Source organism: Aricia agestis, chromosome 7, assembly GCF_905147365.1.
Source record: "Aricia agestis chromosome 7, ilAriAges1.1, whole genome shotgun sequence".
NCBI classification, from domain to species: domain Eukaryota; kingdom Metazoa; phylum Arthropoda; class Insecta; order Lepidoptera; family Lycaenidae; genus Aricia; species Aricia agestis.
Window position 1 is genome coordinate 1572195 of NC_056412.1, and position 24566 is coordinate 1596760.

At 35.0% G+C, this 24566-nt stretch overlaps 4 protein-coding genes and 1 long non-coding RNA gene across 7 annotated transcripts; 3 read left to right on the forward strand and 2 right to left on the reverse strand.

Moving 5' to 3' along the window:
- Positions 1-624: 624 nt before the first annotated feature.
- Positions 625-4958, reverse strand: LOC121728809 (programmed cell death protein 6). 2 transcript variants are annotated; one of them, XM_042117106.1, is made up of 6 exons: positions 4790-4958; positions 4463-4522; positions 4276-4382; positions 3610-3878; positions 3174-3269; positions 625-1263 (listed from the first exon to the last, which is right to left on the reverse strand). In XM_042117106.1, exons 2-6 carry the CDS (start codon positions 4516-4518, stop codon positions 1252-1254), a joined length of 540 nt encoding a protein of 179 aa, XP_041973040.1. In that variant the 5' UTR covers positions 4519-4522; positions 4790-4958; the 3' UTR covers positions 625-1251. The 2 variants fall into 2 exon arrangements, with proteins under 2 accessions (XP_041973040.1, XP_041973041.1); XM_042117107.1 differs by lacking the exon at positions 625-1263 and having other exon boundaries at positions 2943-3269.
- On the forward strand, positions 855-24532 carry LOC121728811. Its single transcript, XR_006035868.1, has 3 exons — positions 855-974; positions 1297-1298; positions 24500-24532. It is a non-coding gene; the product is annotated as an uncharacterized LOC121728811 (long non-coding RNA).
- LOC121728806 lies at positions 8612-10665 on the forward strand. Its single transcript, XM_042117100.1, has 2 exons — positions 8612-8696; positions 9080-10665. Exons 1-2 carry the CDS (start codon positions 8612-8614, stop codon positions 10384-10386), a joined length of 1392 nt encoding a protein of 463 aa, XP_041973034.1. The 3' UTR covers positions 10387-10665.
- LOC121728810 (60S ribosomal protein L27a) lies at positions 12845-14475 on the reverse strand. Its single transcript, XM_042117108.1, has 5 exons — positions 14395-14475; positions 14167-14230; positions 13962-14059; positions 13568-13720; positions 12845-13004 (listed from the first exon to the last, which is right to left on the reverse strand). Exons 1-5 carry the CDS (start codon positions 14395-14397, stop codon positions 12876-12878), a joined length of 447 nt encoding a protein of 148 aa, XP_041973042.1. The 5' UTR covers positions 14398-14475; the 3' UTR covers positions 12845-12875.
- LOC121728804 (protein SPT2 homolog) lies at positions 17289-24329 on the forward strand. Of its 2 annotated transcripts, none has more exons than XM_042117098.1 (9): positions 17289-17481; positions 17678-17851; positions 18299-18521; positions 19007-19117; positions 19197-19490; positions 20762-21607; positions 22206-22323; positions 23286-23374; positions 23825-24329. In XM_042117098.1, the coding sequence occupies exons 1-9, from the start codon at positions 17422-17424 to the stop codon at positions 23908-23910; spliced, it is 2001 nt and encodes a 666-aa protein (XP_041973032.1). In that variant the 5' UTR covers positions 17289-17421; the 3' UTR covers positions 23911-24329. The 2 variants fall into 2 exon arrangements, with proteins under 2 accessions (XP_041973032.1, XP_041973033.1); XM_042117099.1 differs by having other exon boundaries at positions 19007-19114.
- Positions 24533-24566: the final 34 nt, after the last annotated feature.

Genomic DNA, 24566 nt, shown 5'->3' on the forward strand with positions numbered 1-24566 from the left:
ACTAAGCTGACTCCACATTAAGGGACCTATCACACAGAGAGCGGTCAAGCGTTCAAGAGGTCAGTTTTGCGTTCTCTGTTTTGTATTAAGTTATATTATAAAGATACTCACACAGGAGGCGTTCTTACCGCGACATTTTTTTTTTTTGTGTGACTGACTGCTCGAACGCAGAATGAGAACGCTTGAACGCGTAACCGCTCTGAGTGACCTTTTGTTGTGGACATCATAGTACACACAGTTTACAACAATCATGATTGGGTATACTATATTTAACATTTGAGAAATGTTTAAATATTACCATTGGCTCAACTCATTTTTCATGAGATGAGCCTACCATAAGAAGACCGCGACATGAATATTACAAATTAGGATGTATTTAACAACATGAATATACAATTTAAATTTTAATATTACAGAGATTTTACAGTGTTAAGGAGTGAGCACACTGAGACGGGCCGCAGCGTGCCGGGGCTCCTCGCAAAAATCCGCCTCCATACAATTTGTATGGAAGCGGAAATCCGCTGCGCCCCGACACAGTGTGCGATACGCGCATCCGCTTCCGTACAAATTGTATGGAGGCGGATTTTTGCGATGAGCCCCGGCACGCTGAGCCCCGGCACGGCCCGTCTCAGTGAGCTCACTCCTTTACCTATACTTCAAATTATTATTGAAAAGTCTAAAGTAATGAAAAATGCTTACCTTCATACCAATAAAAATACTTAAACAGTGAGTAACAGATAGATTTCAAAGATAAATAAGGAATGTTCCAACTTCCAGATAAAATCTTATCTACAATATGTTCTATAGGGGAGTAAAAATAGTATTATCTAAATAGAATTAAATGCAAGTAGCATGCTTAGTTTGTTCTATGACGGGCCTTAGCATATGACGTTTTAATACGCTTTCATTTAAAGTCAGTTTACGCATAATTTGGATATTCTGAATCAGCTAATTTATAATATTTTATGTTTAAAGTCGTCATGTGCTCAGGTCCTGAGACGGTTTTAGAGTCATTTAGATTTGTTCCAGAATGCGGGTTTGGCCATTACAAATTACAATACATAAATATAAATTCAACTTCATGTCAACCGTTAACCACGAAAACACAAAACTTATATAAAAATAATCCCAAACAATATGTGTAATCTGAAATCTCTATATGACTCCAAAAACGCCCGAAGGATGCATAGTGGTTTTATCATTAGAGGTGAAGGATTTTGTACAGTTACCGGACAAGTCGAGGAGCACCAACTACGGCCAGCACTGGACGGAAGAAAAATATCTGTTAGACACTAGCCGTAATTTGTAAAAAAAATACACCACATTATGCAACCTATGTTGCTATCTGTGTCTGACATGTTGAAAAGGCCACTTGCCTGACAAGGACCGCTATTAAGTTAAGATTCACTTAAGAAGCTTAGGTCATAGTAAAAGGAGGGGAAGTAAGTTATCTTCATGTACAAAGGCACCGCGCGCGGCTTGTATGTGTGCGCCATAGTATCAATGCGTCGCTACGTACGGCACACAACAAAATCTCGGCGGTACCAGCCTAGTAAAACTGGCCGAGATTTTGTTGTGTGCCGTACGTAGCGACGCATTGATACTATGGCGCACACATACAAGCCACGAGCGGTGCCTTTGTATGAAGATAACTTACTTCCCCTCCTTTTACTATGCTTAGGTGTTTTGTTTATTTTTTAATTATCAAGTTTCTCACTACATATTATTTCAATACTTCTAGGTATGATCTTTTGAAAAATGACAATCCATGTTTATTGTGCGAACTGTCTCATCTGTTTTATTATAAATAATAAGTATACAGTAAGTACCTATACAATAATGACAGTGTCTTCTGAACAAAGTAAGTATGAATATAATATTAAACTACTTTACTTGTCTATCCTTGGTTAAAGGCGACAAAAGTATTAAAATTTATGTTGTTACTAGATACTAGAATGTCTAGCTGAGATGGAACGGCGCGACTCGCGGTCTATAGCCGTGTTCAGTAATCCTCTTTTTCATACTTTATATCCCTTATTTCCCGAAGAAAAACTACATTATTCGAGCGTTTATTATGATTTGCCGTTTATGACCATGAGGCATAAAAATTACTCAGACAAAAGAATAAACAGAAGACGTTAATGTAAACAAGTTAGAAAATGTAATCTTCCAATGAAGTATAGTGAAACATTAAATGGTACTTATACACAACATAATATACATATTCACTTAAAATAACTGTTATAATATGACATACTATAAATAAGATTTTCTTAAATTTTAAAAATAATCATATTATTTGACTTGGAAGAAAAGTCTCAAAAATATTTTGTTGACAATAACAACCTATAAGCTCTAAAACAAATTATTATCATTACCCTCAACAAAATAGATTCCAGGGGATTTCCCACCCAACACTAATAAGAGTAATAAGTAATAACCAGTGATCGGAGTAGGTAGATTGATTTTTGCTACTTGTATCATAAATGTTCATAAAAAGGAAATGTGGATAAGTCATTATTCCGGAAAGTCATTCCGGTATTCCTGGACTCAATCTAAGATGGTTTATGTTGGTATCCATACTAATTCCATACTATACTTAATATTATAAATGCGAAAGTTTGTCTGTATGTCTGTAACCTCTTCACGCCCAAACCGCTGAACCGATTTTGCTGAAATTTGGTATGGAGATACTTTGAGTCCCGAGAAAGGACATAGGATACTTTTTGTCCCAGGAAACTATACGGTTCCCGCGCGATAAATGAGTTTTGGCGCAACGGAGTTGCGGGCATCATCTAGTATTTTGGTAATTAAATTTATGGTAAACTAGATTCTAGTTTACTATCATTTTAATGAATAATGGATGAAATCGACATAATTAAAAGTCTTATTTTTTTAAATTGTACAGCTTCTAATTTAAATTTTGGTTTAAAATATTAACAAAAAACGGGATTTCGAGGGAATGTCCATATTATTATGTACGATTAGGATTGTTGACCTCATTTCAATCTACCTACTCTGATCACTCGTAATAACATACACATATAAAAGCTAAAGCTCTGTATAAAATTTTGTAGTATAAATCATAATCACAAATCACATTATCCATAGAAATAGGTGTAGAATCATTTTGTGTCATACCTATTACAAACTATGGTATGTTAAAACTATACCTTCAGTCCAAACACCATTTTCAGGAATTGCTCATAGTGTATAGTGATTACTCCATCTTGATCCGTATCATACTGTCGGAATGCAGAAGTCAATGTCTGTAAAGTTATTTATGAAAATCAGTACATATACTCATTATATTATATTGAATTAAAATACTTTTTATACTGTTACTAAGACCTAACCACAACATTAATGTGTCATGTATACTGTGTAGTGCAGGGCCTATACATTTTTTGTAAATCAAAATTTGTAAAATTCATCCTTCTAACTACCAGATTTCGTCAAAATCAGTTACACTGATCACAAACACAATTAACTAACAACTTATAAAAAGCATCACAGTTTTAAGTTTGACTATTTTATTATTGTTCCGGTAAAAATTGTTTCAATTAATAACAATATTATAATATTATCTAGAGAAAGGAAAATACTTACATATAATGTGACGCAGCATTGTATAAAATCATCAAAAAGTATTGTTCCTCGTCCAAATCTGTCGAACTTCTGCACCATGATATTAACTACATCATCAGACAATCTATACCCAAAGGCAGTAAGAGCATTCTTAAGTTCAACTTTGTCTATATTTCCTGAATTGTCTCGATCAAAAGACCTGAAACAGTTTTGCCAGTCGCTCACATATTTCCAGAGGGCACCAAAGTCTTCAAATGATATCACACCTCTGTTTTGCTTATCAAACATGCCTGAAAATAAGTAAATTATAATTTTATTACTTAAAGCTGCAGAAATAAAAACATTTTTTATTAATCAGAAGCAGCAAAAACACAATGAAAAGCTAGGATGCTATTGGTTATATAACAAAAAAATAATATTGGTCAAAAACATATAGATTTCAGTTTTATATGGTTATTTATACTTCTTTAATGCATAATATTATACTGTAGAATTTTACAGAACAGCTGATTGTGAATATTTTTTACAGCATAGAACTGGAATGTACCAAATTACCCCTTTTCCAAGTCAATCCATAAGGTATGATTTACCTATCAAGCCCCAAGCTGCAGGCGGCTGCCGCATAATAACAATCGAAAATCTATTGTGTCTGCAATACCCATGATGGACGGATTAACAAGTTCTCACCTATCATAAGCCTCACAGTTTCAGGGTTAAATGGATTCCATGTGCCATTTGACAGAGCTTGCTGTAACTCATCTGCTGATATGTAACCGCTACGGTCTTTGTCCACCCTAGAATGACCAGTTACTTAAATAAACAAATCATTACTCCAAAAACAAGGGGGTATAAAAATTAAACAGTTGACAATTACCTTCTAAAGATTTCAAACAAAAACTCTCTGTTAGGCATTGGTGATTGAAAAGACATTGTGCTGAAAAAAAGATATTACTTATATTAGAACATTCCAAAACATTATTTTATATTTTTTTGTTCTTTTTATGTAAATTTTACACAATTTTGGACCTCATATGACATGATAATTTGAAAGCAAACTTTTACCTAATACTTCAGTTGGATAGCATCGTTGGTTTTACAATTTACTGTGTACAGTATACACTATATTATGAACATAGTCAACTATATCATCGACATAAAACCCTGTTTTATAGACTTAAAATAGTGATAGGTGAGCACTTACCCGTTCGAGTTCGTTCTTCTTCAGTTATTCAGTAGCAACTTATCCGGTACAAGATGAGTAATATAATTAGTCAGCCGTCAGCGTAGTTTACACAATAATAAAAAGTGTTCAGTATAAAGTATTTTTTATTCCGCCGTAGAAACTTCATGCACACGTTAGGTATTTGCAAAACTTCATTCAAATGTCATAAGTCACAACCACAGATTACTATGGTCACAACCACAGATTACTAGTATATGTCACAACTCACAGGCACAGACGTAAATAGTACCTATACCACCTATACCCATAGATGAAGTATTGTAGTATAGATGTAACCTTAGTCCGTCATCGCGTGGCCATTTTGTGCTTATTTTCATACAAGAGTCTGCAAGAGTCGTGTTCGTTTCGTTTTTCAATGTACATTGCGCATGCGCAAAGTAAAAAATTAGTGTCAGTGTGAGTGTCATGTTCTAAAATCTGACAGAAATTGTTAGAACATGACACTCCATTATGAAGTTGACAGTCAGCTGCCAAACTGCGAAAAAATGAAACGAACACGGCTAAGTAGTGCGCGTTTATTTTCTTGAATATTTCTATTCGTCGATCATTTCGAAGCACATTACAATCCATAAAAGAAAGTCATTTAGTTTATGATATCGATAAACTATAGTTCAAGTAATAAGAATCCGTAAACACATGTAAAAAGCTATGCAATGTTTGTGGCCTAATTGTTAATTGATTTGACATTTTTAGCACAAATGCCTTTTATAGCACGAATGGGATTATTAAACTTATAAATTGTCTTTTTAGCTTACAAAAATACCGATTGAAAACCCCAAAAGACGTTGTTCAAAACTTACGTATTTAAGGTTGAATCCACGTTTTTGAGGCTTTCTTTGGCAATTCTTATGGTTTATTATTTAGCGGAACCACAAAACTCAACAACATCTAGCATAAAATGTTCACAAAAAATCTTTATTAACACTTTTATTACATGAAATATGCAGACCGACTCCCTTGTTATGTCCTAGTAAGTAGGTCTGTATAGGTCCACAATAATTTTTGTTAGGTCGCCTATTATATAGTTTTTTAATAAATATTTTTTAAATTTTGCAAAAAAAATGCATCTTAAGCGCTTATTCCACTTGTCCTATTTAGAAGTCCTAGCTAGGATCCTACATAGGAGACTAATTAGTTCGCTTCTTATTCCACTTGTCCTAATTTAGTGACTAAATCAGTTGTCATTTTGGTCAGACGTCTTCTTAATGGCTCCAGTTCTATCAAAGCAACAAAAAATTGGTCTTCTCATAGGCTTAGCTGTTGGCTCAATGAAAATAAAAATAAATAAAAGGCAAAAAAGATGGTTGAAAGAATTTTTGCTCCACGTAAAATTATGAATTATGAACTTTCTGAACTACTTGGAACCAGCAGACTTAAGAAATTACCTACGAATGGATTCCAGATCTTATAACATAATATAAATTGACTTTAATACAGATTTAGCAGTTCCCACTACAGATAAAAGGTTGAAACCATCTGGTTTAGTACCGTATTAGTATACGATTTAGTCATTCAGGATCAGGAGCCACATTTTTTTCCGATTTAGGATCCTAGCTAGGATCCTGGTTTTTTTTTTTTATGAAATAAGGGAGCAAACGAGCAAACAGGTCACCTGATGGAAAGCAACTTCCGTCGCCCATGGACACTCGCAGCATCAGAAGAGCTGCAGATGCGTTGCCGGCCTTTTAGAGGGAATAGGGTAATAGGGGAAGGTAGGGATTGGAAGGGAAGGGAATAGGGGAGGATAGGGAAGGGAATCGGGCCTCCGGTAAACTCACTCAATCGGCGAAACACAGCGCAAGCGCTGTTTCACGCCGGTTTTCTGTGAGAACGTGGTATTTCTCCGGTCGAGCAGGCCCATTCGTGCCGAAGCATGGCTCTCCCACGTATATTTCTAAGTGTTATTCCACTTGACTAAATTTTTTAGGATCCTAGCTAGGACTTCCTAAATAGGACAAGTGAAATAAGCGCTTTAGCATCTCTTCTATACCAAAACTGATTAATTTTTATATTTTTGCATTCTTTATCGTTAGGTCAGTATTGCTCTATAGGTTTTGCTTTTATATTATTCATTTGATTATTTTTATTCGCGGTGCATGCGCTCAACGCTCCAAGTAAATTAATCTAGCAACCCAGTGATGTTTGTACTTTGCACGTTACTCACGCAGCTTTGGTAAATAAAAAGAGAAAATGTTTTCGGAAAAATGACCTTTTTGACTACTTTTAACAACATAAATCTATTGTTTTTTTTCTTGGCACCATATTATTCTGTTATATTTTTTTTGCAAAATTTAAAAAAATATTTATTAAAAAACTATAAGGGACTTAACAAAAATTATTGTGGATCTATACAGACCTAACGATAAAGAATGCAAAAATATAAAAATTAATCAGTTTCGGTTGAGATGAGGTGCTAAGATACCATTTTTTTTTAAATTTTAAAAAATATTTATTAAAAAACTATAGGGGACCTAACGAAAATTACGGTGGATCTATACGGACCTAACATAGACCTATCGATTAACCCATTTAGACCCAAATGAAACTGAGCCATGGAAAATATGAAATTTCTTTATACATTTATAGAAACCAATAAAATCATTAGGAAAACACAAAAAAACTTATTTTTTTTTTAATTCTTATATTAAAAAAATTGCCGTCCTCATATGGGGCCAATGGGATCATACGGTGTGAAAATTTTCGATACATATATTTTTTTTTTTTTATGAAATGAGGGGGCAAACGAGCAAACGGGTCACCTGATGGAAAGTAACTTCCGTCGCCCATGGACACTCGCAGCATCAGAAGAGCTGCAGGTGCGTTGCCGGCCTTCTAAGGGGTAATAGGGGAGGGTAGGGAAGGGAATAGGGGAGGGTACGGGAGGAAATAGGGGAGGGTAGGGAAAGGTAAAGGGTAGGGGATTGGGCCTCCGGTAAACTCACTTACTCGACGAAACACAGCGGAAGCGCTGTTTCACGTCAGTTTTCACGTCATATTTTATGAATGTACCGTGGAGTACGTAAACATTACCTACCAGTTACCACCAATTTTTGTTTCGTATAACAGTGCGAGAAAATCGATTGACCAGTTAACTTGACTCCACGCATAGCCTTGTTATAGCTTTGATAAAAATGTAGGAAGCTAACCTCCGCATTATTTCAACAGTAATACATCTGTTTACTTTTCCCAGAAGAAAAACGCTGTAAAGGCTTCCCCCGATTGCATAGACATCCAATGTGCCCATTGGCCCCAAATAGGGACTCTTGTATAAAACTACTCCTAACCTTATAAAGACTAAAGCTTTTCACACTAATATGTATATTTTTTATTGGTTATAGTGTAAATTGTAATGAGCTCTTTCAAGTAAAAAAATATAAATGTCTTAAAGGAAAACTTAAATATCAAAAATACTAACTTGGCGTCATTTCGGATGTAAGAAACAGCTTCAGAAAAACCATTATAAAACACTGTGAACTACTTTAATATTATTTGTACCTTCTAGGAATAAAAAATACACTTTTAGCAAATTAAACTTACAATAAAAATAAGTATAAACTTAAAAGACAAAAATTTAAGTAATTTTAAAAGTGTCCTCGTTTGGGCACGGCGGGTCTAAATGGGTTAAGGTCATTTTGATTTCAAAAATCCTTTGATGGGGTGCTAAATTTGTGCAGGTATACTCAGGGCTCGCGGCTCGCCTTGTGGCTCGCGTGCGAGTGTAAATCGAGTATTATACTTTATCTATGGTTCAAACTTCAAAGAAAATTCCTTGTTTTTAAAATGGCGGATGTCTCAAGTAATGACCGAAAAATTAAACTAAATAAAAACGGGAAAGTAGTGAAAAGGAGACAACGAAATCCAGAGGGTAATTGAAAAAATTCTTGACCTAAAAATTGTGGTTAACAGTTTTCGCTACACATAACTTATCCCTTGAATGATTGCATTGCAAAGTGTTTCGATTATTAAGTTACATTTTTGACTCTTACTACTTTTTGATACGTAAGATAATTTTATGTTTACATCGAAAAGAAAATATTTGGGAAAAATACCCAAATATTTTCTTTTATATTTTTTGATTTTGATTGCGTGATAATTGACTGATACATAATATATTATAAGAAGTATAGACACATATATTTATAATACTTAGGTGCTTATCGTGCATAGGATCGTATAAAATAGTACATTAATTTATTCATGGAACTAAAAAGTAATCACTGATCATATTTTATATTGTATTATTTTTAGAATGGCACAAGCAAAAACAAAAACGCCTAAGGATAGCTGGATTGGAGTACGTAAACGCAAATGGAAAAATCGTGCCTCCCAAACAACCGGGCCCCGACTGCAACTGTCGTAGAAAATGTTTCCAAAAGGTTCCAGAGGACATACGCCTAAAGACCTTTCAAGGTTTCTACTCCATGAAAACGCACGACGAACAAAATGCTTACCTCTTTGGACTTATGAGACAGGTTGATGTTAAGAGAAAAAGAGTCAAATGTAGCAGCCGACGTACATGCACTTTCGAATACTTTGTGAGAGTTAAAGGAAGAGAAACGCAAGTATGTCAAACGGCATTTAAAAACATTCATGCCATCACAGAAAGAAAAGTCAGAGTTCTTTGTAAAAAAATGGATGATGGAGTCATGTTTCCCAGTGATAATCGAGGGAGAAATAGCCATCGCCGCTCGGGAGAAGTGAGATTACCCAATGGTGTTATCGACCAAATAAAAAATCATATCTACTCAATTGTTCACACGCACAGGTTAAAAGACTTTATAAGGCTGGATAAAATAGCAGGGCTGGAAATAAACATCTCTAAGATGTGGAAAGATTATATAAAAACATATGATCCGGATAACATATCTGCAACAATGCCAAAATCTAAACGTATTATTGATAACATGGTCGCCATGAAAAATGAACACATTCAGCAAACTCAGCCAGTTCCACAGGAAACTTTTGCCCCAATCAATTATCCCGGACAAATAGTTAACATCTCTGAAAATTATTTTGACAATCAATACCAAACGACTTTGGCTACAGCAGGAAACTCCAGTAATTTCTATCCTTCCCAAAATGGATCCCAGGGTATGGGAATACTGGTCCAATCGACGATTACTAGACCTACTCAACCGGCGACAGCATTTATATTAGTACAAACCAAACCTGAACCTCATCAGGAAACTATCACTGTGAGTAACATAACTTACACTCAAAACAATATGACTCTTCTTCCTGAAGTCGAAACAAAAAAGGAACAGAAACCTAAGAGGGAGAGAAAGAGAGGGCCTCTCGTGAAGCAGTGGAGATACACCAACATTTTTCATGATGAAATAAACGGTGCAGCCTTGGCAGCGATTAAAACTAGGCTGGGCATGTATTACGCGGAAAGTGACGCTGCTAGGAAAAAGGCCAAGCAGATCAGACCTCAGGAAACTGTGCAGACACAGACCCAGACCGAACCAGACCAGCAAATGCAGGGTGATCTTAATGTTATAAGGACCAATCACCAGCCAGTGAGACCCACACACACTGTCACTATATATACATAAGTCATAGAGAATAGAATACAAGGAGTACAATCGTATTTGGCTGAATAATAACATAAAAGTATGTAGTAGATGGTAGTAGGAAGCTAGGATGAACTATGTTCTGGATTTGCTACGCAATTATTATTACCGTGTGTGAATGAAATCACAACATACGAAAACTGTAAAGAATTAAAAGGACACAAGCAAAACTTGTGACCAACAAATCAGTTGCAACTGATATTTACTTCGTGTATTTATGTGATTTACAGTAATTTGTGCCGTAAAACAAAGACGTAGTTGAGTGTTGCATTTAAACTTAACACGGTTATTTTTTATAACCGGCTGTAAAAGCCGTACTGAGCCCCTTCTGTCCCTTTCGGGTGTATGTGCTTGGCAAATCCAGAGCATACTTGATCCTAGAGTAGGAAGCCTTATATAGTATGGATCTTTTGGACATTAGATACTATTAATATTGTCAGCCATATTATTTTAAGATGAAGATTATACTCCTTGTATTCTATTCTCTATGTAGTAGGAGCGCTTAGAATAATGAAGTATACTTAGATAAGTATTTCTGCTTCTTGTGTATCTACACATTTAGGTAGTTTGCACATTGACCAAACATGTAAACACCCAGCAATTAGTATTGTTAATTACTGACCTTTATCAACGAGGTTTATGAAATGTGTATTAGTAAATACACATTAATAAATATTGAGACATTATTAGTCTTATTGGTGTTTACATTTTTGATCTTGAAATGTTAGTGTTATGTCTTTACTCAATAACAAATGCAATATATCTGAGGGTTTTTGTCAGAAGACACTTGATAGATATGCTACTATGAAAATATTACCCAATAAACTAGTAATCAACCTTTTATTTATATACGGGCCATAAACTAGGTTTTGCTGTTGCGGCCGCAAGCTAAATTGCTTAGGGATAAATAAATATCTCTAAAATTATCGATTTAAAAGCAGAAAAATTTTCACAACTACACTATTTTGCTGGTGAGCGTGAATTTCAAACTGGTTTAACTTCACGCGGGCTACTAAAAATGACCCGGCGGCCCGCAGGTACAGTACGGTATAGCTGCAATAAACAAAGTTGTTAAATAGATCCTTCTGACAAAACTCAGAACTGGGCTTTAGATATTAGCTGGCAGTTGCAAGGCAATCCTAATATTATTATGTACTGCATAGTTAGTATTTAAGTAGTAGCTTTAACTGTAAGACATAATAATATCAATTTTAGTTTAATTGCATCTGAATCTAATATTATATCAATTTTTTCTACGAATAATAAAAACTAAGGAAAAGTAACTCCGTCAAAAAACATGCTCCACAATACTTGTCAAAAAAGTGTACCTTAGGTACACATTTGCAATATTTAAGATGACCTTGAGCAGTACTAGGCTGACGTTACATGACAGAACAAAAGGAACCATATTTAAAACAGTAATAGTATGGGAGTTATGATTCCTTAGTTTTTATTATTCATAGAAATTTTTTATTATTTTGAATGAATTTTATCAAATGACAAGAGCAATAATGTGTACAACACTAGAATAAATTATAAGCATACTGTTTTATATAAAATCAATACCTGTAATCTCAAAAATGGTTAACATGTCTATGAATATTAACATTCCCCCCTCAATAATAAAAATATTTACAAAATGGATAGACCGAAACTTGGAAGTCACTTGTCAGATGAGAACAGTCAGATTGTCAATATAATATGTATTAGTTATTATAAGGGGGATACTGGAACATAACCAATGTTGCTTATTAGGTGTAGTATGTATTCTTATTTTCAACTTTCATAGCATAAAATATGTTACAATTACCTGTGAAAGTTACTAATCCTTAATTTTTGTGATGTGTATACTTGTGGTTTGATGTGTAATGTTACTAATTTAAATATACATTATATGTATACTTTTATTTATGTTCATATTAAATATTGAAATCAAATTTTCTTTCAATAAAATCCAAAAAAAGACTAAGTGAAAGTTATGTTAATTACACATAAACACAGATTTTGTAAGTTTTTAGATTAATTCAAAAGTGGAGTATTAGTACATATAAATTACAATTAAAGGCAAGTAAAGTGCAATCAATCAATCAATATTTACCTTTTGTGAAAACCGTCATAGTAAAAGGAGGGGAAGTAAGTTATCTTCATACAAAGGCACCGCGCGCGGCGGCAACCCGCCGAGATTTTGTTGTGTGCCGTACGTGTCGCCACGCATTGATACTATGGCGCACACATACAAGCCGCGCGCGGTGCCTTTGTATGAAGATAACTTACCTCCCCCCCTTTTACTATGAAACCATTATGCCAAAATCATTAACCACAATCTTAAATAATTTTATAATCTAAATTCTAAGGTAGCTATTATATATTAATTATTATCATTATAATCTAAATTCTATCTCAATCTACTGTAAATATTTGTCTCAAAATAAAACTATTATTAGTTTTTTTACTTTTATTTGTAACTTAATTTACGCAGATAGTACGCACACTCCACCAACATCCTTGATTTTCTTCTCAGCAGTCTTGGAGAAGAACTTGGCCTTTACAATAACAGGCTGCTTGGGAAGCTTGCCTTTGCCTAATAATTTGTAGTAACCCTAAAAAAGAAATACAAGTTAACACTCTGTCCATAATATTATAAGAAATCAATTTATAATAGTACTAGTTGAGGCCTGCAAGTTTGTTGTGCCAAAATTCATTTTTCGCACAAGAAACAACATTTTTCCAGGATGAAAAGTATCCCACATTGTTTCCCAGGATGCAAAATATCTCCATACTTTTCAGCCAAATTGGTTCAGTGGTTTGGGTGGAAAGAGCTAACATACACATACTTTTGCATTAATAACATTGTTTTATATGGCTGTAAGTTTCAAAATTTCTAATGTAGAATGCATCATTTTTATAACCTGTTATTTAAATTTACTGATAAATAAAATTTTATAATTGTTGAAATCATAGCAGACTTGATAAGCTTTAGGGTGTGTTACCACTAAAGCGGAGCGGTGCCCAAATTGATCCATCATGCTATTCCAGTGGAATGACAGTAAAGCGGAGCGAAGATTTCGAGAGATTTCTGCTCCGCGTCAGTGGAAATGCAGCCTTAAAACGTTGCTGAAGGATAACTCAGTTTATTGTTGGATAAACATGGAACAGAACTTACAGCTTTGACAATGTTGATGACGGGCACTTTGCCATCAGTAGCATTGGCATACTTTAGCCTTGACTGTTCCGACACCAGGGTCCACAGTTTGTCCAAATTTAACACAGGACAGAACTCCTTGTTTCTTCTTAAATGGAAATTCCTCATGCCAAGCTGAAAAAAATAAGATATCGCTATTAATACCACTAATAATATTATACTGAATCATCAATACTAAAAAGCCGTATTTACCACAACTAAAAGGAGTCATTTTATAACAAAGAGACATAATCTACACACTTTTTTACAGACAGTTTCATCTTGGTCGAATTCTGCCACACTTGGTGCCAACTAAACAGAACTTGTAACCAATAGTAACCAAGTAATAACCACACAAAATTTAAAACTGTTCTACCTTTCCGAAGTATCCTGGATGGTATTTGTCCATGTTGATTCTGTGGTGGTGTTCTCCACCAGCGTTACCGCGACCACCGGGGTGCTTGCGGTGTTTGCCTGGAATGTACACAAACCACAATTTTAGCAACTACTAAGTACTTACTTCGTGCTTACTTCCAAAGCAGTCATATTCTTCAAAAAAATGTTACTTAGTAAGTACTTACCAATACGTCCATGGCCGTGGCTTACGTGCCCTCTCAGCTTCCTGGTCTTCTTCTTTGAGGTGGCCTAAGAAACAAGAACATGTTATTATGGGAAGACAGGATACCGTTTAAAAATATATCATTCCAAATTTCATGGCACTTTTTTCTAGCATATAAAGAACAGCAAATATTCTAAACTGTAAAAGATTGGCTTGATATTGTAAGATTTTAATTTTCACAAAAACTAACCATACTTCCAGCTTGCGATTACAAACTCAAAGAAAGAGAAGAAGGCAAGCAAACTTTGACAGTGACGGTCTATAAAATGTCAAAATATGCAAATCTGTCAAAGTATTTTTTTATGTCTTGCTAAAAATTTGCTTTTTGCCGCTTAAGTATCTGATACACGGTTTACAACATTGATGATTGAGGTATTAAGGGAGTATAGTAAAACTATAGGCATTAGGCAGTTAAAAAAATACAACTTTATAATTTCATTATTAGCTTTTATTTAAGTTATTAATCAAACTCTGAATCTAATTATTCAACAGAATCATATAATACTTCAAAATCTTCAGATATCCAAGAGAAAAAAATCACAAAGTCGTACATGTGGAGACAAGAGCTGCGCAAGCACGCCGCCCTATGGCTTGAATGGCCAAACGACCAATTTTACCAAAGTAGACTTTTTATTTCAAACTAATAGTAACCCTGATTACGCACTTTACAATATGAATATTTTTTATTTTGCTTGCATATAACTTGCATTTTTAGCAAAAATAAAATATCCAATCTCCCATATATAAACTGTTTTAAGTGCTTGTATAGTCTAACTCCATATTTTGCTCAAATCAACGCATCCAAATATCCATCTCCGGTCTTGTATGCCCATCTCCATCGACCGACCAATTACGGTCAAGCATTTCGAAGGTCACGCGCACTTCACGCGCCCATTTTGTTTGTTTATTATTTGCTTTATTTTAAAGTAAGCAGTGTTAACTACAACCAATTTAAAGAATTTAATACTTTATATGCTTCAAAATGTCTGTAACAACGAATAAAATGGATTATAAATTAAGGGAAGTTGATTTGGAGGTACGTTTATTGATATATTCTTTTGTTTCAATTGTGTTTTAGTGTTCGAAGTTACTTGAGGGTAAATACAGGATATATACATATTATATATATATATATATATATATATATATATATATATATATATATATATATATATATATATATATATATATATATATATATATATATATATATATATATATATATATATATATATATATAAATGAATCCATTGATGTTCAAAAAAAGTTTCGTCTAGTTTCATCGTGGTATTATTTTTCTTTGCTTTTGCCGTGGTCTTAACTATCGTTTGTGCTTTATCTTTTCTTATAAAAAAATTAATAACAACTATCCATACTAATACATATTATAAATGCGAAAGTGTGTCTGTCTGTTTGTCTGTTACCTCTTAACGGCCAAACCGCTGCACCGATTTTCATGAGATGCACACTGAATAAAAATGCTGCAAATCATTTACCTACTAGTTTTAATAAAACCACAGTCTACATCACAGAACACGGAACACATGAATCTCTATCTACACGTAAATCTAGTAAAGGCTAGTATGTGGAAAAGTGAACAATGGGACCACTATCTAAACCTCAAAAGACCACAATGGCGCTGGCTTGTATAGCTATATGTGATGAAAAAAACGTGAAAAAAGACGGTTGTAGATGAAACTCTGGTTAAAAGAAAGAAAAACGGTGAGCGAATTAATATTTTTAAAAATATGGGACTCTTCTGAAGGAAAATTCCTTCAACGAATTATTAGAAATGATGCGACCCTTAATTACAAAACACGTTACAAGACCTGTGTCTTGTTTTGTAATTAAGGGTTCATTAATCACTGTTGATGCGAAAAGCTGTGTCTGTGGAAGAACGTTTAATAGCAACGTTAAGATTTTTGGCTACTGGCGCTACACACCACATGCAACGCATCCGACGATCAATGTGCGACTGAGCGCCAACAAGCGTCTACACGGTTCCGGCGCGGTAGCCGTCTTTGCAGTCATCATGTAGACCTGTACACATGACATGAGTGCAACACGGCACGGCGATCACAGGTTATTACCTCTACAATATATACTAGTAATCTGTGGGTAATACCATTCAATCGCTAACATCACAGGGGCCCGGACGTTTCCGCATCATGAATACTGCCACCGCCCGCGCCACCCGCCACGTTGATGGGTGACCGTGCGAAAACCGTGTACACATGTGAAAGGCGATGCTTAGGCGGGCGCCAGACATTTGATCAAATACGCAAATTCGCCAAGTGTGGCACTGACATTTGCCTATTTGTGCAAATTAATTGCTGGCATTTTCCTATTTGTGCAAAGTTTGCTCAAACTTTGAAGCCCATGTCTGGCACCGGCTTTAGCACGACAACCATATGCCAGTGTTGCCAGACGGCCAACTCGGTTTCTCCCCAAGTGTTCCCCGAAGTCCCCCCAAAATTCGGGATTTCAAGAAAAATCCCCCCACAAATTATTATAGGGATTTCAAGAAAAATCCCCCTACAAATTATACATCTTGTTCATTATGAATTGGAATTTCACAAATGGATACGATGAATGTACACTATTTCTGCAATAGCGTCCAATCTTTATAGAATCAGCATCTTCGCGAGCTCCTTGATCATTTTTATGGTTCCGTAAGTCGTAACCAAAGGGTAAAAACGGGCCCATAGTACTTAGATTTCGCCGTCTGTTCCCAGATTTTTTCTCCAACAATCCCCCCAAAAAATTGTTCCCCCCATTTTTCCCCCCATCACCTAAAAAAACCCCCAAATTTGGGGGGATTCCCCCCAATCTGGCATCACTGCCATATGCATGTGAAAAGGGCTGCTGTTTCATACAAAAACGTCATTTTTGACAGTTCTCCTTTACACAGAATACAAATTATTACTCACGGACCTCCAGGCCTCCAGGCTCCATTTAATGGAAGTCAGTGAGCATAGTGTATGGGCCCTTTTAAAAAAAATATAGATATTGTCTATGGAATTTAAAAAGTTTTTTTTTTCAAAATTCAATATGTCAAAAAAAATTCTCTTTGGTCAGTATCATTCCAGAAAATGGCTGGGTTGTATGTTTGAGTCTGACACGTACTTAGAATAAAATCGTAATTTTAGAATAAAAGTTTGTGTATTTTGCCTGAATTTTGGCATCAATACGAATCTGATAGTGGCAAAATCTTAAAATGGAGTTTCGCGATACGTTGCTAGCTGCTCAAAGAAATCAACAACAAAAGTCATCTGTTGTAAGTTTTGTTCACTTTTACGACACAAATACCTAGTTGTGTTTTGCATAAAATCTAATGTCTTTGTTTAAACTACATTACTTTTAAAAATAACAATTATTTGAACAGTAAAAGATAAAAATTATTGGGTAAAATAATAATATTTTCATAGTCTCAATGTCCTTGTTGACTATTCGAACATTATTTAATATTTCAGGATAGTATGTATTACAAAGCCCGTTTCGATCCGCCAAAAAAAGAACAGAAGGCCAGGGACAAGTTATCTGCAAACATTCAAAAGTTCCTAGCTAAGAAAGAGGAGGAGGAAAGGCAAAAGAAAGAGGAAGCAACGCGAAAGCGGGAAGAACTCCTTGCTATGCGAGACCCTAAGGTAGGTATCATTATAATATAGAATCATAAAGCTAATTTACCTAGCGAAATAGAGATACAAAGGCCTAAGCAAGTGAGATTTCAGTATCAGTAACACTGCGTGGTAAATAGAGATGTGTGATACATGACAGAAGAACCAATTTTTTACATCTGTTTGACGTTCAGTCGGCACTTACCCGCACTTTGACAATTTAACCCATCAAGCCCCAAGCGACACCCGGCTACCGCACAACAATTGAAAAGCTATTGTGTCTGTGATTCCACAATCGAGGTATTAATCTCTTAGAAAGATGCTTGTGTAAATGTATACCGTCGTAAACAAATTTTTACACACACTTAAATCAATGACCATGTTGTCTCAATGTATTTTGGAAGCCCCGTTTTATACAATACAATTCATCATCAAATACAGCCTTTCTTTAATCCTTCGAAAATCATGCTTTTACAGGCATTAAGGAAAATACAAAAAACACTAAAGGTAATTAAATCAGCCAACAAGTCAGTGCTAGCTGATGCGGTTAATAATGATCATACAGCGGTGACTCTCGAGGGTCCGGAGCAGCCCGACCAGGATGATTACGGCTATGAGTCACAATCTTCAGCGGCTATTTACGAAAAGATGATGGAAAAGTACAGCAAATTACCAGATGAACCCAAGTTTTCCACTGGCAGTAAGAGTGCATTTTTAATCTGTGCTATATTAATAAAATCCGAAAATGCGTTTCATACATTTTCACCCATAAACTCCTCTGCATGCTGAAACTACTAAACCCATTTAAAATCAAATAAGCTTAGATATAATATGTGTAGGCAAATATCAAATCCCGGTATGTCCACCATAAGCGAAACTTGGCAAATGAGAGAAATATGTTTTTTTTTAATTTATTCTCGGCATTTTCATTTTTAACTTTTGACACAGACATCTTCTTTGCTCTTTCAGTATTCACAACACTAATTTGTGTATACTGCGTTCTTCCATTTTTCTCGCAAAATTCAAGAAAATCGACAAGAGTTCAGTTTCGAGTATGAGTGTGACTTGCCGGGTTTTGATATTCACCTACACATATAAAGATTCCATAATAATTTTTATTATGGAAAAGTTTCAGGCAGTATCTCTTACACAAAATATTTATTATGTTATTTAAAAATGTTACAGAACATAGTTCAGCTAAGGATATCAATGGAACTCGTGAACGTGTTAAACATGCGCTTCGCCACGCTGATGATCCTGTTCCACACAAAAGAAAAAGAAAGGGCAAAGATGGTGGTAATAAATTTATTGTTCAATAAATGTTACAAGTAATGTAAAAAGGCAACAAAATTAAAATCAAACATTATATTTACAGATAGAGAATCTAGTCCACCGGAGAAATATGAACCTGAAAAAAAGAAAGATGATAAGCCGGATAAACCAAAATTTAGAAAACCCGCTCCTCCGCCGATGGATTTCAATCAGCTGCTGAAACTCGCAGAACAGAAGAAAAGTGAGCCTATAGAGATAGCAGCAAAGAAAGCCGCAGCCGAACCAGAACCAGAGAGGCCCATGACGAAGAAGCAGAAGAGAGAATACGAGGAGGAAAAGGCGCGCCGACAACGTCAGCTAGAGAGGTTGGAGGCTGAAAAGGGGGGAATCCGCAAAGGTAAATTACGATGTTATACTCTAATGTTCAATTCATTTGCTTTATAGATTTGCAATTAGGGTATGTTATTCGAATATTCGAATACTCGTTTTATTTGTACGTGGGAGAGCCATGCTTCGGCACGAATGGGCCGGCTCGACCGGAGAAATACCACGTCCTCACAGAAAACCGGCGTGAAACAGCGCTTGCGCTGTGTTTCGCCGAGTGAGTGAGTTTACCGGAGGCCCAATCCCCTACCCTATTCCCTTCCATACCCTCCCCTATTCCCTTCCCTTCCCTTCCCTACCCTCTTATATTTCCCTATTCCCTATTAAAAGGCCGGCAACGCAGCTCTTCTGATGCTGCGATTGTTTATGGGCGACGGAAGTTGCTTTCCATCAGGTGACCCGTTTGCTTGTTTGCCCCCTTATATCATAAAAAAATATAATAATAATAATAAAAAAAAAATCGAATATTCGAAGATTTTATTATTCGAATATTCGCCAAGTTATTTTTCGAATAATTCGAATAGTAAAAATATTTTTTATTTTTGCTTAAAATGCTATCAAACATAAAATTAACATGGAATAAGAACATAATTAAGTTTATTTCAGAAAAATAATATTATTTATGAATATTCTACATCTTTAATGATAATATTATAATATATAAATCTGTTTTTAGTCTAACTAATGAGTATACGACCATTCATCGTCGCCGTTGACCATGTTTTAGAAACGTCTAATAAATTCATTTGCATGTTTTTAGGCAAAATAACGTTTTGAAATTGAAATGAAGATATTATAAACTCCTTTCAGTCATGGATTTCAGTATCGTCAGTAATGGTCGCTCACGATCTGTATCCATTGACTTCTTTCAAGCATAATCACATGAGAAAAGTAAAAGGTGCTACGATCGAAAACCGTTTACACTTTACAGCCTTTCTTTTATTGCCCAGCTGTAACCTTAAAATATACATTTTTAAAGTGTTTAACGATAAAAATTAACTATATCATTTACAAAGATTTATGTTGATAAAAGTAAAAATTAGAATTGCTTACTTCGTAGTATGTATTAACAAAATAGGTTGTACAATGTACATGGTTGTACGAAATTTTTTGTTACTTTTGTTCAGAGTTTGCAGTATTTTTCAAAAATTTTGAAGAATTCGAATAATATTCGAATTATTCGATAACTTTTGTAAAATATTCGAATAGTAAATTTGTCGAATAATAACATTCCCTATTTGCAATTAAAGTAATTTTACAGTTTCTAATGAGCATATATTTCAGTGCCAAAAGAAGAAAAACCTAGCATTAAAGAAGACAAACATTCGGCACCGAACAATAGGAGACCAGAATCGATGCTGAATGGACGCATTCCAAAACTCAGTGACAAAAACAATGCCAATAAAAATGATAGAAACAATGATGCTGTTAAAGCTTCCGACAGAGAGAAGGCAAAACTGATTGACCGCGAGAGAGAAAGACTGCTCAAAGAGAAGGAAAAACTCAAAATGGAGAGAGAAAAGATAGACAGGGAACGTCTTGATAGACTGAAAGCTGAAAGAGACAGAATCGATAGAGAAATGGAAAAACTAAATAGAGATAGAGAAAAATTAGATAAAACGAAGGCTAAATTAGAATCGAGCAGGCCATCAGATAAAGGTAGAACGGATAAGATAATAGATAGATCGAAATTGAATTCCAAGGATATAGCACAGAAAAGTAATATCGATTACAAGAGTCAAAACACGTATAGAATAGACAAAGTTAGCGACGCAAAGTCTCAGCCACATAAAAATGACAGGGTGCTAAATGGTCACGGTTCACAGGGTAGACCAGTGCCAAAAAGTAGTAAGGATTTAGATAGAAGTACACAAATGAAACAAAAGCTTAGCGACGGTAATCCTAAAGTTAACGGGCTTAAACCAGACCCTAAGCGAATAGATGCTAGCAAAGGATTGCTCCAAAAACGGCTAGAAGAAAAGAAACCTTTGAGTAAAGCAGCGCCAGGCACCAGTAAACCGGTTAACAATAGCTTTGATTTCGACAAGCACGTGAGCTCGCTGGGTGGACAGAGGTTCCCGCCCGCCAAGAGGAAAATCAATCCTGATGACGTCAGACGAAAACAAAAACGTAAGTATAAACTAGTGTACTATTCATATATTCATTTTTGCAACGAAGTTCCTTATCGCGCGTTGCGAAAGGTGCTAGACGGAAAAAATTAAGACCAAAAAGTTGTAACGACACTTTTTGCCACAGACATAGATCAAGATATATATTGCATGTGTATGTATACGTACATTTCGCGAGACATGCGGTATCTATCTTGATCTATGTCTGTGCTTTTTGCTACATTTGTAAGCCGTGCGGTAGCGCGTGTTTCTCTCTCTGTCTCTCTCTCTCTCTTTTTTTTTTTTGTTGAGTATATACAGGCTTTTTGTACATAAGAAATAACTTAGTTCTACCAGAGTGTCCCTTGACACCTCTCAAGTTTTATTTTATACTACTATGACTGTATTATGTAACCTGCATTACAACTTTTACATTATTATACTTTATGATTAATGAAAATGTTAAATGTCAAAAATTATACTGAAGGTGTAACAAAACTAACTGATAATACTTTAGGGTGTGTATGTGTAGCTTGTATATAGTTCACTGTGAAAGTGGCAGCACTGAAAGAGCACTTTTATGTAAACTTTATTGAATTTGTACAAAAATCTTCTTCCAGGTGTTGTACATTCAGATTCAGAGTATGATTCTGAAATGGATGATTTTATAGACGACGGTGATGAAAATATGGACTATTCTACACATATTAAAGAAATATTTGGCTATGACAAATCTAAGTAAGTAAATTGCTTTTGGTAAATTTTGTTCACAGTCTTACATGCTTTATATATTTTATGGCCTATTAGTTTATTTATTTATGTAATGTAAGTGTTCAGGCGAAATATTATGTAACCTTTTTAAGAAAATATGCCATTGATGAGGGAAAAATGTCAGTAAGTCTAAAAATATGGTTTGTAATTGCAAATATAGTTATTGAAGCATTACAGCCTTTGAGTGTCAAGATGAGAGAATTAAACGGTTAGGTCGTGCAGGACATTGTAATATGTACAGCTTGGCAAAAGTGTTTGATGCGGTGACAGCTGAAACTAAGAGTTTTTATTTATGACAACACTACATTACTTGTCAACTCTAGTTTAAACTGTGTCAAAAGCGTAGCGTTGGGTTGCCTATATTAAAAGAAAAGCGCCCTTATTTAATACACACTCTTTTACCTTCACCCATCGCCATCTGTCTCTTTCACGCATGACTATCTTGCAATCATGTTGCCATGGTAACCGGATAACAATGTCCATACTTAATATTATAGATGGAAAAGTGTGTCTTTCTGTCCGTCTGTCTGTTTGTCTGTTACTTCTTCTCGTCCAAACCGCTGAACGGATTTTGCTGAAATATGGTATGGAGATACTTTGAGTCCCGGGAAAGGGGTGTCCGTGCGATAAACGAATTTTAGCGCAACGGAGTCTAGCAATATCTAGTTTTATTATATTTATGCGCTGGTTTTGGCTTCCAGTGGTACATCCCCTATTGTGTCAATCTAAGGGCCTGTTTCACCACTTTCTGATAAAGTGCCGAATAGGCTATTCACAACTTTTTTGACAGATTCTCCATACTTGATATGTCAAGTTAATTGGTGGATAGCCTATTCGGCACTTATCAGGAAGTGGTGAAACAGGCATGCATGAAACAGCCAGGTCTGCAATAAAATTGAAGTATTTTAAAAGGTGAATTGAATTTTCAGGTACCGAGACATGGATGATGACGATGACCCGATGATGGAGTCCAGTTTCGCTCGGCAGCAGCGTGAGGAATACATTAGTAAAAAAATCGGTAAGAACGCTATGCAAAATGGACAACGAGTAATACTCGGAAAAGTTTTTATAAACATATTTTATAAAATATTCGCATCATAATCATTTGAACCATATGATTTAAAAGTAATAAAGTTTTTTGTACACGGTATATTCTCCTACACAGGGTTTATCAAAACTAAGTGATAATACTTTAGGGTATGTAATATGTGTCCCTGTGAAAGTAACAGCGCTGAAAGAGTAACTTTTTTCACCTTTGTATGGAACGATTAATGACGTGGGGCGCTTGCCCATACAAATCACAAAAAAGGGGCCCTATACACTAAAGTATTATCACTTAGTTTTATAACACTCTGAATAGGCGACTTACAACCACAATTAAAATGTTTTTAACGTTTATATATTATAATTTATAATATTATACTTAATGTGAGATAGCTAAATTGTAAAACGTATTATTTGTGAACAGGTATAATGGAAGATTTAGAGGACATGCGAATGGAAGCTATGGAGAATTCCAAAAAGAAAAAACGCAGAAGAATAAGCGACGACTAGCATAAGTAGCCTCTTAGATGTTTTAGGATGACGACCACTGATCAGAAAAATCAAAATAAATAATTTATTATACTTAATATTATACTATCCTTTGATAGATGTTATGATCAATTTTGTTACTTTATGTAAAAGTGTTATTTGTATTTACGCGTATGCTTCTTGTTTAAGTGTTGTATGTCTATGTACTATCAGAGAAATTGAAATATAGGCTATATGTCTACGTTATTTGGTCGGATTTTCTCAAGGCTTACAGATCACTGCCACATATGACATAACCCAAATTCTCTGATAGTATCATAGTACAAGAACTTTTTGTATATTATTGCTTATTGAGTTAGGATTAAGGATAAAGTTTAAAGCGACATTTACAAGTTCACAATTATCCAAAAGTAATATTTTATTAAATTGGTTATGATATCTCTGCAGTGTTTTGATTGAAAAGTAGGGTTTTTTGCTTTCGTACATGTTACAATTATTATTTAAAGACTAAAGTAAACTTATTAAGGGCCTTCCCTACGGAGATTCCGTAATTTACCGTATTTAGAGCCTTATAAACTCATAATTTGAAAGCTACAAAGTTTTAGTTTAGTTTGATCGCGGATTCTTAGAAATCTATTGTTATCGCGGCCCACTTGGGTCGTTTGGGAGTTGATAGG